At 39.9% G+C, this 13,860-nt stretch overlaps 1 protein-coding gene across 1 annotated transcript; it reads left to right on the top strand.

Annotated features, from left to right (window-relative positions):
- The first annotated feature begins 3,191 nt into the window (after positions 1 to 3,191).
- On the top strand, positions 3,192 to 13,494 carry atad1a (ATPase family AAA domain containing 1a). Its single transcript, XM_008293396.1, has 10 exons — positions 3,192 to 3,246; positions 4,290 to 4,490; positions 4,692 to 4,790; positions 4,926 to 5,046; positions 6,868 to 7,068; positions 7,920 to 8,026; positions 8,142 to 8,231; positions 8,639 to 8,689; positions 8,916 to 9,094; positions 10,739 to 13,494. Exons 2-10 carry the CDS (start codon positions 4,317 to 4,319, stop codon positions 10,866 to 10,868), a joined length of 1,152 nt encoding a protein of 383 aa, XP_008291618.1. The 5' UTR covers positions 3,192 to 3,246; positions 4,290 to 4,316; the 3' UTR covers positions 10,869 to 13,494.
- Positions 13,495 to 13,860: the final 366 nt, after the last annotated feature.

Here is a 13,860-nt window from a genome sequence, read left to right on the forward strand (position 1 = left end):
CAGATGACAAGAGAAAGATGAGAACTGGCTGCTGGCACGCTGGATGCTGGCATGTCAGTCAGGGCCACGGCCAGACACTCGAGTGTCCTCAACTCCACCATTTGTTGTCTAAGAAATCGTTTCAGACAGCATTGCATGACAGACAATCTGCCACATGATGCTCTGGATGGACATGTTAGACAACATGACATCCATCAACTTTGCCAAAGGAAGACTAGGACAGCATTTAACACGTTTTTTGTTGATGCCACTAGATAGGTGATCTATTCTGTGTTTTTTATCGAGGCCAAAGTCAGTATAACCCTTTATCATTGCTGACTTACTGGAAAGTTGGATTATGTTTTTTAAAGACTTGCATAAGAATGCCAAAGAATGCTCCAAAATGTCAAAAGGGGACTCTCAGGTGAGTCGCCTGCAGTTTCTGCAGCTGGTGTTTTTAAAAATAAATCCATTCACTTCTTCTGGAAAAGAGGCGAGTGAATAATCCACTCCCAAATGATTCCTTATGCTGTCCTGCTCGAGGTAGTATCTCTTCCTAGGAGATTGAATGGGTAATTAACTGTTGTGTGTGACCAACGTTTACTTAAACAGCTTAGCTTGTGCAATTAAAAGGTTGATATACTGCATCCACTGTCCAGTAGTCACACACAGGGAAAATGCAAAACTGTAGCCAGGCAAAAAATAAATAAAAATGCATCACAATACAGCATAATGGCACCACCATTACCGGTCAGTGGGGATTTATATCTCTTTCTCCTAAACAAGCAGTTGCCAACCTGTTTTCAGAGAGCTTTAAGTTGTATTTCAGCTTAGTGGTGGTTGACAGGGAAGTGAACGTGCTGTTTTTTTGTTTGTTTGTTCGTGTTTTATTTTCCTCCCACCCGCTTGAGAGTGGTTGTTTGGCCAAGGTGCAAGGCGTTATGGGAATGTGGAACCCCGGCTGCACTTTGCAGATACACGAGCTGCGCTTTCATGCCCAGACCCATCAAAATGGCCCCGTCAGGCTGCTATCTCCTGGGATTCGCTGCTGCAGTACAGAGGGATTAAAGCTTTTTATGAAGCATTTTCACTGCCAAAGGTGTGTGCAATAGCAGCCTGTGTGCCATTTTCCAGAACAAGGGTGGACTTAACTTCACTGGACGGTAAAGCTGGAACTGTGTTGCATGGAATTCTGCATCCAATTTGGACAACTAATTGGACAACAAAGGGGGGGAGGCTTTGGAGGTTTTTACCCAACACAGTAAAAAAAAAAAAAAAAGAATAGACAATCCCCTTTTCTCCAGCATATTGTTCAAAATCCAGTTAATTATGCTCTCATAGAAGTGTGGCAAACTGGGCCAGATTTTACTCCGTCTAATGGACTGCGAGGTGAATGTTAAAATGAAAATTGTTATTGTTTATTTTGGCCTCAGTTGGATGCAGGAGCTGTGAGTCTTGGGGGAAAAACACCAAGAGGAGGATGTGTGTATTCATCAAATCATCTGATGTGAAATGTTGCAAATTATTAAGTTTTCTACTGTTTCTCGGCAGCGTTACACAAGTGAAAATCTGAAGCAAAGACTAGTCCTGATACAAGCTGTAACAGCATCTTCAAATTTAGCTCACAATCTGTGACAATTAACAATCCCTTTGGCCCGTGTGTGATAAACTGCTTGTGGGAGAACCCATTTGTTAATGCCTTATCTTTGAGGCTGCTGTTAAGAAGACTGAATTAGCCATTATCAGACAGTGCTGGAAATGAGTGAAAACCAAACACAGATTATGGTTGCAGATTTGAGCTATCTCTAGACTGAGGTACATTTGCAAGTAGCCTAACCCAGGACGTGCTTGGGTGTTTGGTGTCCAGTCAGTCTTTTTGACAGATCCCCAGACATCCCCAGAAAAATAATCTGCTCAAGATGATACTGCAGTTTCTTGCACTTTACAGAATAATTGTCAAAATGAAAACACATTAAAAATCATTTTTTGCCACAGTTTTGATACATACATGAACATTTTAAAGACCCCCTCTGGTGAAAATCTTTTTTTAAATATATATTATTAATATGTCCATATGGAGGGCTGCAAGGTGGTGCAGTTGGTAGCACCGTTGCCTCGCAGCAAGAAGGTCGCTGGTTCGCATCCTGGTGAGGACATCCGGGATCTTTCTGTGTGGAGTTTGCATGTTCTCTTCGTGCAGCGTGGGTTCTCTCCAGGTTCTCTGGCTTCCTCCCACAGTCCAAAAACACATTGAGGTTAATTGGTGATTCTAAATTGTCCGTAGATGTGAATGTGAGTGTGCTTGGTTGTCTGCCTGTAAGTGTAGCCCTGTGATAGACTGGCGACCTGTCCAGGGTGTCCCCTGCCTTCACCCTAAGTCAGATGTTTTTTTTCCCCATATGGTGTTTTTTTTGTTTTTTTTAACATGCTGGGGGACATATCATGAGCAAAATAAGCAGTCAACAGTTTACCTTAAACCTGTAGCATATCATCTCACCAGTCTTAAAAAACACAGATGCAGTCTTCCAGGGTTTCATGTATAACAAACCCAAGGAACCAATTCTGTCAATTTGCAGGGTGATGCTTTCTGTATCATTTTTTTACTTCATAGTCTCTCTCTGTTTTGAGGATGCATGGCTGAATAACAATATTGCAAGTTGCCATTGTGTAGAGTAGGATATTCTCACAGTTTACAAACAGAGCAGTAGGTGAGCTGGAGTGCTCGTGAAGCAATGGTGTAGAGTTACATCTGCATCATTATAAGGCAGGAGTTTTTAGTGGTTTTAATCAATAAATCCGAAATTGGATTTTAAAATCATGAGTTAATGGAAAAATGTATGATTCTATGTAACATAGCTGCAATATTTCATAATGCTGGACACAAGTTGTACACAATATATAAAAACATTCTTCTAAGCTTCTCATTTTATTTTCCTTGTTGAAAATGGTACACATTTACTTTGCTACCCCTTCAAATACACAATTTTCTTACACGTGCCGCCAAAACAATCATTTGTTAGCAGTCCATAATTTGTTCACTCCCTTTTTCACCCTTCTTACTTTCTTTTCCAGAGTGCTTTACCTGCTGTCGTCATGTAGATGCTGTCCATGGTGCTGATGTGTGTTTTTTGTGTGGACGCTCTGCCATCCAGTGGCTGACTGCGTGAAACATGCCTCCAGGAACTAAGGTGTTTGTTCCTACCCGAGTCACAAATCGTGTTGCACCTGCGATGCATTTTCCTTACATTGCTCTTGGTTGTCGTTTTAGTAAGTATGACTATTGTGGCTTCTGTTTTACCAGGGATGTTACACGTGTCTGTCCCAGCTCACATAGTGCGGGTTTAAAGGTTTTAGGGTGCTGTGAGGGCAAAATGTGACGACGTTAAAGTGACAGTTTGAAGATTAGTAGCTCCTGCTGTGTTAGCTTTAGCCTGCTAACAGATGCTAACTTCCGATTAACTGTCATTTCTGACCTGGTAACGTTATTAAATCATGCATGTAACTGCTGTTGTGAATTAGCAAATTGTATTTGTATGTAAATGACCCGTAGCACCTGCTCAAACAGCGATATAGCAAACACTGCATACTGGAGCACACTGCTTCGCTTCTTAGTAGCAAGACTGTTATTTTCGCCTGACCGTATTCAGAAATTTAACAAGTAAAACTCCACTGCTCATATCTTAAGATTTGTGCCTCAAAGATATATATATTTTTGATCTGTGTCTAATCACAACAGCCATTCTACAATTCGGCATACATATTACGCGACTAGCAGTATGTTACGCTGATATAATTCAATCATTTGGTTCACTCTCGTCACTGCTATTTATGTTATTTAGTGGTCAAGTAAGAGCAGTACGTGTGGAAAACGTGTTACACAGTACTGTGTACTGCAGACCAATACTAGAATGTGTGATTTGTTAAATTTAAGCACACCACAGAGTGAGGCACAGTTGTCTTAGCATTATGAAACAGCAAACTTAATTGCCACTTCTGAATTTCATGTACTTTACAGGGTTTTTATTGCAAGAGATTTTTCAGTCTGCTCTCAAAGAGATTATAGCTAGTGATGAAAACTTTTTTAAAATCATTTACTGATGCTTAATTGATCTTTTGGTGTATTAAATGGTAAAAAAAAATAAAGGGGAAATGCAATAGTTTGTGTCAAATAAGGTAACACAGATTCATTGCCTTTATTGCACATGCATTGATAATGTGTACTGTCATGTATAGTCACCCCTCAAATGCTCATTCTAACTACATCAGTGTGTTTCTGTTTGCCTCATTCCTGTGATTCTTTATCTATCCAGCCAATGGACTGACATTAGCCAGCAGAGATGCTGCTGAAAGACCTTCCCAGAGAGGCCCTGTTGCGGCCGTTGTCCAGGAATGAGGTGGTTGGCATGCTGGTGAGGTTGACCATCTTTGGTGCAGCCACATACTATAGCATCAAATGGGTGGTAGAAGCGATGGATCCTACCTCAAAACAGAAAAGCCAAGCCAAGAAAAGGGTACGTAGCGCTTAAGCACAAGACATAGCCATATAAGTGTTAATTACTGTGAGCTCAAGGTGGATGATAGTACTCATAAAAGTTGTCAGCTGTCGGTGTAACAGACATGATTAAGAGGTGAAAATAACCTGGAGCAGTATTTTGCACACTATCTGTTATGCTCTTGTGACTTTAGCTGAGTTGTGTGTCTTAACTCTCCAGGCAGAACAGCTGATGAAGAGGATTGGCGTTGAGGGGGTCAAACTAACAGAGTATGAGATGAACATTGCATCTCACCTCGTTGATCCGCACTCTATGAAGGTAACAGTTGTAATCCTCAGTCCACAACATTGAGATTATCAAGTGCTGCAACATATTTACCCCTTTTTTAAATGATTGAGCTTTTCCAGACAAGAACTCAGATAGAGATTTTTAACTTGCTCTTTCTTCCTTCAGGTGTCCTGGAGAGATATAGCAGGTCTGGATGAGGTTATCAATGAGCTGCAAGACACCGTCATCCTGCCCTTTCAGAAAAGACACCTCTTAGCTGGATCCAGACTCTTTCAGCCTCCTAAAGGTAGCACAGCTTGTAATCCAATTTAATCTGAGCTAAATCTATAAAGGTCAAATTTTACACTTAATTTTTAAATACATGCTATGACTATAGGACTAAATAAGATCAGCTTTAGTGTAGTCGTTGTGAGAGATTAAATGATCTGGTGTTAGCTAACTGTCAGACTTTGTTTCAAGTATTAGGACAGTGTTTTTGGTGATTTTGTTCTCTGATACACACGAGATGAAACACGATTAACACACTGACTTTTAGCCTCAGTTTTAGGGTGTTTTTTTTATGCACATTATGTTAACTGTGTAGAAACTGTAGCTTTTTTTGTCTCCTTCAATTTTAGGCAACAGAAAGGTTATTTACAGCTTCATTTAAGTGTATACTATCTACACTATATTTTACATAAATTATAAGATACATACACCAATCAGTTATAACATTAAAACCACTGGTGATTATCTTGTTACAATCCAGTGTTGTACTGGGAAACTTTTGGTCCTGGCATTCATGTGGATGTTACTTTAACACGTACTTCCACCTAAACATTGTCGTTGACCAAGCTCACCCTCCACGGCAACCCTAAGACACCTGGAGCGTCTGTGGGATGCACTGTAACAAGTCCGATCCACAGAGGCAGCACTGGAACCTGGAACCCACAGCAGTCAAATGATGTGCTGCCAATGTCCTATTGCTAGACAACACATGTCAGAAGTCCTGTGTCCACGCCCCAGAGCTGTTTTGGTGGCATGATGGGGACCTACACAATATTAAGTAGATGGGTTTTAATGTTGTGGCTGATAGATATATACAGAAATATACACTTATAATGAAGGAAACCATGTGTACAAAAGGACGAATCTTATACGATGGGCCTTTTCTCATGATAAATATAACAAAGTTGGTGTTCCATAGAGTATCTGCTGATAGCATGAGCAAACCATCTGTTTCTTAGATTATAGTCAACCAGATGTGCACTCAGGCCAGCTTTGTTTCTTGCTTATTTCAGGATTGTTTTTGAACCAGCCTTGGTTTTTTAGTGAAACATCTTTTAGGTTGAGATCAGTGGACTGACTAGTAAAGATCTCTGTTTGTCTGTACGTTAAAGATTTAATAAGTGGTGACAGTCAGGCTTTTAACTTCATGGTCAAAATGTTCAGTGTTTCTAAATCGAAACAGTGAGAAAGAAGTGCAAAGTTGCAGTTTATTTTCTATATTTTTTCACAAAGACTAATCATTTGAATGAATCAAAAGCCAGCCAGCATGAAACCAAGTTTAAAGGTTAATGACTGACAAGCAACAGATATCAGAAGTTATTGTAATTCTTGTTAGTTTGTCTTTTAGCCATTCCTCATTACTTTTCTAAAACCACGAGATACATTATGCCTCCGTCTAGAACAACGTGCCAGGAAACATCTGACAAGATTTATCCACTTGGCAGCGTGACAGCAGTGGCTCACTTAGAGGAACACTTTACTTTCTGTCAAGAGTTTTTACTGCTTGGCACAAAGCTTTACACAGAGCATCAGGATGAGTCAACCTCCAAAATTAGCTGCTTTGGGATTACAGTTCCATTCCTAGACTTCAGGCTTTGTTTGTATAATATAACGTCATGCCTCTGGGAACAGATCAGTTATTCTGGCCAAATTTTTTGTTGGTTTGTGTGTTAGAGAAGGAAAAGAAATCCTACCGCAGTTGCCAGTAAAGGTTAATAGGAGTCATGTTGAAATTAGAACATCTAGAAAATCCTGAGTAAAGAGTGTATTTTGATGTTTTGTTTAGACATGATGGGGGTTGAAAGAAACAACCGTTCCAGTTAATCTTTTGTGCTTGCAGGTGTATTGTTGTTCGGTCCTCCGGGATGTGGGAAGACCATGATTGCCAAAGCAACAGCCAAAGCCTCAGGATGCAAGTTTATCAACCTTCAGGCCTCCACACTGACAGACATGTGGTACGGCGAATCACAGAAGCTGACTGCTGCAGTCTTCTCGTTAGCCGTCAAAATTCAGCCCTGTATCATCTTCATTGATGAGATTGGTGAGTTTCATTAGCAGAACACATGTCAGGAGTGATTTCCTATAATATGCTAGTTTGTTGCTCTGTTAGATGTGTTGTATGTTACTCTTTATTATTTCAAGCAGAGATTGTTTTAAAAGATGTTCCATTGTAGCTTCTTGCAAAACAACCAAAAAAAAATCTAATGATCTTCTGAATGAATTTCATTATTGTCGTTCTGGAAAAGCATTTGAAACGGCATCAAAACAGAGGAGTGAGTGACACTTCTTTGCACCTTTTTTTACAGACTGACATCACTGAATCTGCTAAGTTTATTCATTCTGTCCCTTCTGTGATATCAGTGTAGGACAGGAGTCTTCAAAGTTAGACATTGTGAGCACCTCAGATAAAATCATCACAGCTGCCTGCCTTGGCAAATTTGTATTGTTAGAAATATCCTATTAGCTGTTTACTGTTTGCACTCTACTCATCAGACATTGATCACTGGCTTCATACTTTGTTAATGTAGATCATTTTAATGGAATGATTCTTAGATAAATTCTGCAGTACACTATCATTTTCTTTCTATCATTTCGAAGTGGGTTTACTGACTTTTTTGCACTGGCCGTTGCAGGTACATATCCTTAAAAAGTCAAAAAAAAATGAGCATGTGCGTGCGTGTGCAGATTCGACTCAGTTTTTTAACTCTGTGCTATTTCGATGCAGATTGCTATGATAAGGCTCAGGGGGGCACTCACTGGCTCCACAAGCTGTGAAACTGCTGCAGCTCCAACTGCTGACCATGTTGGTGAGCTGGCTAAACCAGCCAGGATGAGCGTTGCATAAATACTGTCCTCGTGCTTTGATTTTGCTTCTCATCTTTCATGCGTTAGAGTCATTTCTGAGGAATCGCTCCAGTCTGGACCACGAGGCCACAGCCATGATGAAGGCCCAGTTCATGAGCCTGTGGGACGGCCTGGACACCGCCTTAACCACTCAGGTGACACATCCAGAGTCCTCTCTTACCCTGTAATGTGCTTACCCAATGAAACACTGTAATATACTGTATCAGATGGGTATTTTAGAATAATGTATAGTCATTTTCATAATTGTAGGTGATGGTGATGGGAGCTACGAACAGGCCACAGGATGTGGATCCAGCTATTCTGCGCAGGATGCCCACCACTTTTCACGTTGGCCTGCCTGTAAGACGTGTGCACGTACACTCACTGTATGGATTCCTTCTGTGTAATCTAAATATATTGTACAGAATACATACAGTAGATAATATTTTGGAAGAATTCTATTTATTGTCATTATGTTTTATATCTTCATGCACGTTTTCCTTTTTCTAAAATATAAGGCAATTTTATGCAGAGTAAACACGAGTGAGTTGTTTGTGTACAGATCATTAATTCAAGGCTGTGCTGTACCACAAGTCCTCCTTAATGAGGGATATATAATGTGTTTAAGAAGCTGAAATGGCACCAAGACAAGATCTGATAATAACAAATTCTGTAAACTGGTGATTAGTCGTTAACTTTGAGTCATAGGCGACGCAATAATATGCTTTAATTTCCTCATAAGAACCAGAGTTCTTTCGTCTTTTCAGAACACAAGACAACGACAAGACATCCTGAGGCTGATTTTAGCAGGAGAAAATGTAAGATGCCCCTTTTTTTTTTCATCTTTGTCAACTTACTGATTTCTTGTGTCATTCTCAGAGACCCTGTGTGACACCTGTATTTTCACTGTCAAATCACATTAAAATAAATCAGATCACCCATGAGCAGCTGGCACTTGACTGGCAGCAACAAACAGCACAAAGACCAGTGATGGCTTAATTCAATATAATCAGCTCACTTTGCTTGTGCGACTTTTCCGCTCAGCTGAGCAACGCCATTAACCTGAAGGAGATCGCGGAAAAGACGGACGGCTACTCTGGCAGCGACCTGCGGGAGCTTTGTCGTGATGCTGCCATGTACCGAGTCCGGGACTACGTCCGCAAGGAGCAGATGAGGCTGATCGCTCAGCAGCTTCAGGACTGCCAGGAGGAGGAGGAAGAAAAGTATGAGTCACTCAAACACCCACAAGATTTCATAGCCCTTGTGTCCACTGAACCTCTTGTTCTGACCTGCCCTAAACAGTTTGTGGTTACACCAGTGTGGGTTTCTTACAGCTGATAGCGTTACAGCATTTTACATTCGATGTAATATTCCCACAAATCAACCATTCTTTGTTTCCTTTACAAATGCTTATGCTTTTGAACCAATGTTTAAACCACAGAATGTTAAACATAATAGTGATTGGAATAGAACACAAAAGCAATCGTTATGCTAATTAAAGGCCCTTCAGGCTTACACACACAACTATCAACATCAAACAGTGCTGTATGTCATTAAGCTAGACACTATCAGAGAGGTGTAGTTGATTTTAAACACATCTGATAGTGTATAAAAGGCTTATAGAAAAGGTTTATAAAAATATCTGATCTGTGTAACCCGTTCCTCAGCTGTTGCTAAGCGACTGTTGAAACCCCAGTTGGAGCAAGGCATTATTGCTGAAGGAAGAAATATTTTTAACTTTTACTTTTCAGAATTTCAAGCAAAGAAAAAAAAGAAAAACTCAATTATAATGCCATGCAGCAGCTTGTGGTGTAAAATGAGTATGAGGAGGTGAAGCGAGCGCTGAAGGCTCTCTGCAGACTTACTGTAGTTCTCGGTAATCAATGCACTGAGTTGATTATGTGGGTTTTTTGAAAGTACCCCTTGAGGAATAAGTTTGCCCCAGCAGAAAAATTCAAATAAACACAAGAAGATTCAGCACACATAGAGCAAATAGGAATGTGTATCAAATAGATTGTAGCTAATATACACCAGAAGCATAAAGTCATTCCTATTTAAATGCAAGTAAGCTTAAGGAAATATATTCTCATGCATTAGGTGCAACTCATCCTGATAGTGTTAAGCAGGTGAACTATTCACTGTGTTTATTCTGTTAAAGTGATACCATTACTTTAAGCATACCCAAAAAGTTATTATGCGCAGTTAAAAAAAAAAAAAGGATTATTCCACAATTCAATACAAGAAATGGAGATTCTCACAGCTGGGGAAAAAAAAGAATTCCACATTGTGATGAGACAACTCCAGGAACACCTTAGGAAACTAAGAATTTGCCTCCTATTTGCAAAAGCATTTGTTTAACCCCTGAGCCCTAAAACTTACTGCAGGCAAATTTGTCATTGCAAAAAATAGTCCTGCACCTCCATGGAAACAGCGCAATCATGACTAGAAGTAGAGAGAACTCAGTGGAGAGAAAAAAGTGCCCACAGGTGTTAGTAATTGTTATTATTACTGCAGCTGAGTCACTAATGGCTTCATAGTTGTGCTGAGGAGTGCAGAATTTTTCAGAGTTTTATAAATAAGTCATGTAGAATAAAGTGATTTTGATGAAGTATCCTGAATTCTACCTTAGAATTGGTACGTTTTTTTTCTTGAATGTGTGAAAGTCACATGTGATTAGTTCAAGGACCATCAGAAAGCTGCAAATCCAATTGATTCATGTCAGACAACAAGTACTGCACAATTACCAGTTAGCATAAAACAGTTATTGAAGTATATTGATTTCTTATATACTACAACATTCGATAAAGGTTAGTGCTGAGGACAGGCTGTGTACAGGCAGTATTGACCTCCTGTGTCCTTGGCTGCAGACCTGTGGATGAGGAGCGGTTGCGGCCAGTCACTCAGCTGGACCTCCTCTTTGGCCTGGACAAGATGAAGGAGTCTAAGCGGGCCACAGCCTTTATGCTACCCAGCGTGGCAGAGGTTCCCCTGGACTGAGCACCATCCAAGCACCACCGAGGGGAAACATTTTCTTCTCGCCTTTGTCCGCAGAGTGTTTCAGCTCGCCAAGCAGAGACTCCGCCAAAATGTCAGAGGTGCAGTTGGAAATGCCAGCAGACAGCCATACTTTTAAACTTTGTTTACCTAGGCGGGGGTTCTCCTGAGCATGCTCATTTCCAGCAGAGACCCACCACATGTGTACAGTTACAATATATTTAGAAATCTACCGTCTCTACGTACTGTCTGCTGACGTGTTCTACTGGAAAACGGTCCGTGTCTTGCTCAAGGCCACTGTAATGGTTTGTCTTAAAGAGTACGAAGCAGTTATTGTAAACTTTCAAACCTCTGCACAAACACCACTAATGCCCCCCATCACTGACTTACGCATCATAATAACCTAAAATAACCCAAGACTCATTATTCAGAGTCTGGTCTGCAGACATCTGTAGTCCTTTTCTTTACTGACTGATTTCCAAACTAGCATTTACTCCAGGTTATGTGTGTGTGTTTGGATGAAAAACGCTTAAATAACACAAAAGTAATGTCATCGAGGCACTGTGTTAGAAGTAGGTTAGCTCATCCTGGTCCTAAGTAATGAAGTACTTAAAAAGAACGACCTATTTCAGTTTCAGGAATATCATAATTCAATGAAATAATCAGACACAGTGCATGTGTCACTCTCTTCAAATGTTAGATTAAGCTTGACCATTGAAACGAGCACTCCTTCCATTTCACCCCTCTTGTCTTCTTATCCTGAATCTGCTTATATTAAACCTCAAGTGACGATTGCTTTCCTCTAGTGTACTGATACTGTTTGGACTTTGAAAAAAAATATATTTATTGTCATGACTTTTTGTTTTTCATGGTAGAGCTACTGTCTTTTTTTTGTTTTTTTTTTGGTTAAGTAGGAAGAGGACGTGTGGCCTCATGTGAACCTGTAGACCTGCAGTTATGTGATACTCATCATGTAGAGTTGCTGCTCCCAAGGAGCATTAATTCAGAATATTTCTTTTGAAATTACAATAATAAGTAATTGTTAAATGTGTGTTTTTAGATGCCATAAAATCACAATATGCTTGCGACAGAAGAGGAAGAGAGGAATGTAACATTTGCGAATGCCGTCAAAGAGCTCATATAAGCGCCTGTCATATCGATAGTCATAGTGCATTGTGTCAGGATTGTTTTAGTTGTAAAAATAAATCGCAATACTAGTTTGCAAACAAAACATCAAGTGGAAAGACGGTCAGCACTTAAACCCTTTAATAGAAACTACAGTGATATGAGCCAGGGACAGCAATGAAACAGACGGTAGCATTCTGCTATCTCCATAATCGTTACCCTACTGCTAAACGGCTGTAAAAATGAACTGTTGCACCACTTATCACTCCACTCGCTGTTAGCGGGTGTGTTGTGACTGTCCTGCTGTATGCAGTCTAAAACAGTGAAGCAGAATCTTGGGTTGGAGTTAAGACAAAGACTTTGAATGCAGCTAAAGATGATTAATTGTCTTCAGTGCATTTTGTTGCACAAAAAAAATCAACACTTTATTTATTTTTTTCATCCGCGGAGACAATAGCTGATGCTTCCTCATGTTAAAACCTTGCCTGTGTTTGTCACCAGTTATTTTTTTAATGTCATTTATTGGGCCATTATCATTACCAGGGAGACCCTATTGTTTTACTTTGAATGTTTTTATAATGAACATCTTCTGTGCATCAATCAGATACTGACATCAGTTGCTGTCGCTGCAACACATATCAGGGCTTTCCTTGTCACTTCATTTTCAATTTAAGAGGAGCATGGCTTTCAGACCCCTAATGCTTTCGATCAGCTCTCAGTAAGAAGTTGTTGACATACTTCTCTTCTTCCCCCACGTTTAAAAAAAGCCACATTATGTCCCATATGGTCCCAGCATGTGTTCATGGATCTGCTTCCAGGTCTCATGTAGACCTTTCTCCCACGCAATCTGAGCAAGACACAGCATATTTGTATTACAGACATGACCACGTGGTGGCACTGCAGCCTCACTGGCCTGTTAGTGAGGCAGTCGCTACTGACTGCTTTTATTTAGAGCAGTTTTATAGCATTATGGGGAGACAATGAAATAGAGAAACCTGCATACTGGGTTGTTTGTCCCTTATTGGTTTATCCGGTGATATTTAGACATCTGTTGCTCTTCATTAGAGTACCTCAGGTGACAGTTAAAGGTCAAAATGTTGCCATGTAAACCAATAATTGTGTCACTGCTGCTTGCAGCTCCTAGTTACCTTTCTTGGAGAGAAGTAAGATGGGTCTAAATGCTTTTCCTCGATGCAGTATCACTGAACGGATCACTCATCAGTTATGTGGTAGACTGTCATTTTATCAATACACAGTGTCGTCTTGTTACTGGTCATTATACTGTCAACTATGTGTATGTGCTGAATGTGAAATATTAAACATATACTGTAAAGTGTATTTATTAAGTTACACTGAGCAAAAATATTTATGTTTTTTTTTTTTTTTTTTTAAACTAGGTAGAATGTCATCTCAGTTCTTTAAGCATGGAACTCAACCTGTTTGTCCTGGTTGTTTTTCTTGACTGTATTAAATGTAATAAACCATGAATTGCCCAAAAGGTGAAGCCCAGCGTGTGGAATTGCAAATAATAATATCCCTAATTTACAAATTATTCAAAATAATCAAGTATATTGGCATATGTACCCCCATGGTAAGTTTCCCAGTAACTTTCCTACGAAGTGAAGATGTTTTGTTTTGTTTTGTTTTGTTTAGGTTTTTTTTTACATTTTTTGGACCCTGTAAAGCAAAGCTGTGAGTGAGATACTTCACTAAAAGTCTGAATCATAAACTGTTTGTAAATTCTCCAGCTGTTGCAGTCAGATCCAGTCCCCTTTAGGCATGCATTAATCAGCCATTGTTGGCCATAATCAAGCTTTTACTCTCTCCACTCTGTTGCTGTTTGCTCCAGCTCTTTTGCTGCTGTCTGACA

Source organism: Stegastes partitus, unplaced genomic scaffold (assembly GCF_000690725.1).
Source record: "Stegastes partitus isolate 25-593 unplaced genomic scaffold, Stegastes_partitus-1.0.2 Scaffold883, whole genome shotgun sequence".
NCBI lineage: Eukaryota > Metazoa > Chordata > Actinopteri > Pomacentridae > Stegastes > Stegastes partitus.

Bases quoted from the DNA above. Each gene is read 5' to 3' on its own strand.
- atad1a (XM_008293396.1), top strand. From the start codon at position 4,317: ATGCTGCTGAAAGACCTTCCCAGAGAGGCCCTGTTGCGGCCGTTGTCC. The intron at 4,491-4,691 runs GTACGTAGCGCT...TTAACTCTCCAG, and splicing joins AAAGCCAAGCCAAGAAAAGG to GCAGAACAGCTGATGAAGAG. The intron at 5,047-6,867 runs GTAGCACAGCTT...TTGTGCTTGCAG, and splicing joins ACTCTTTCAGCCTCCTAAAG to GTGTATTGTTGTTCGGTCCT.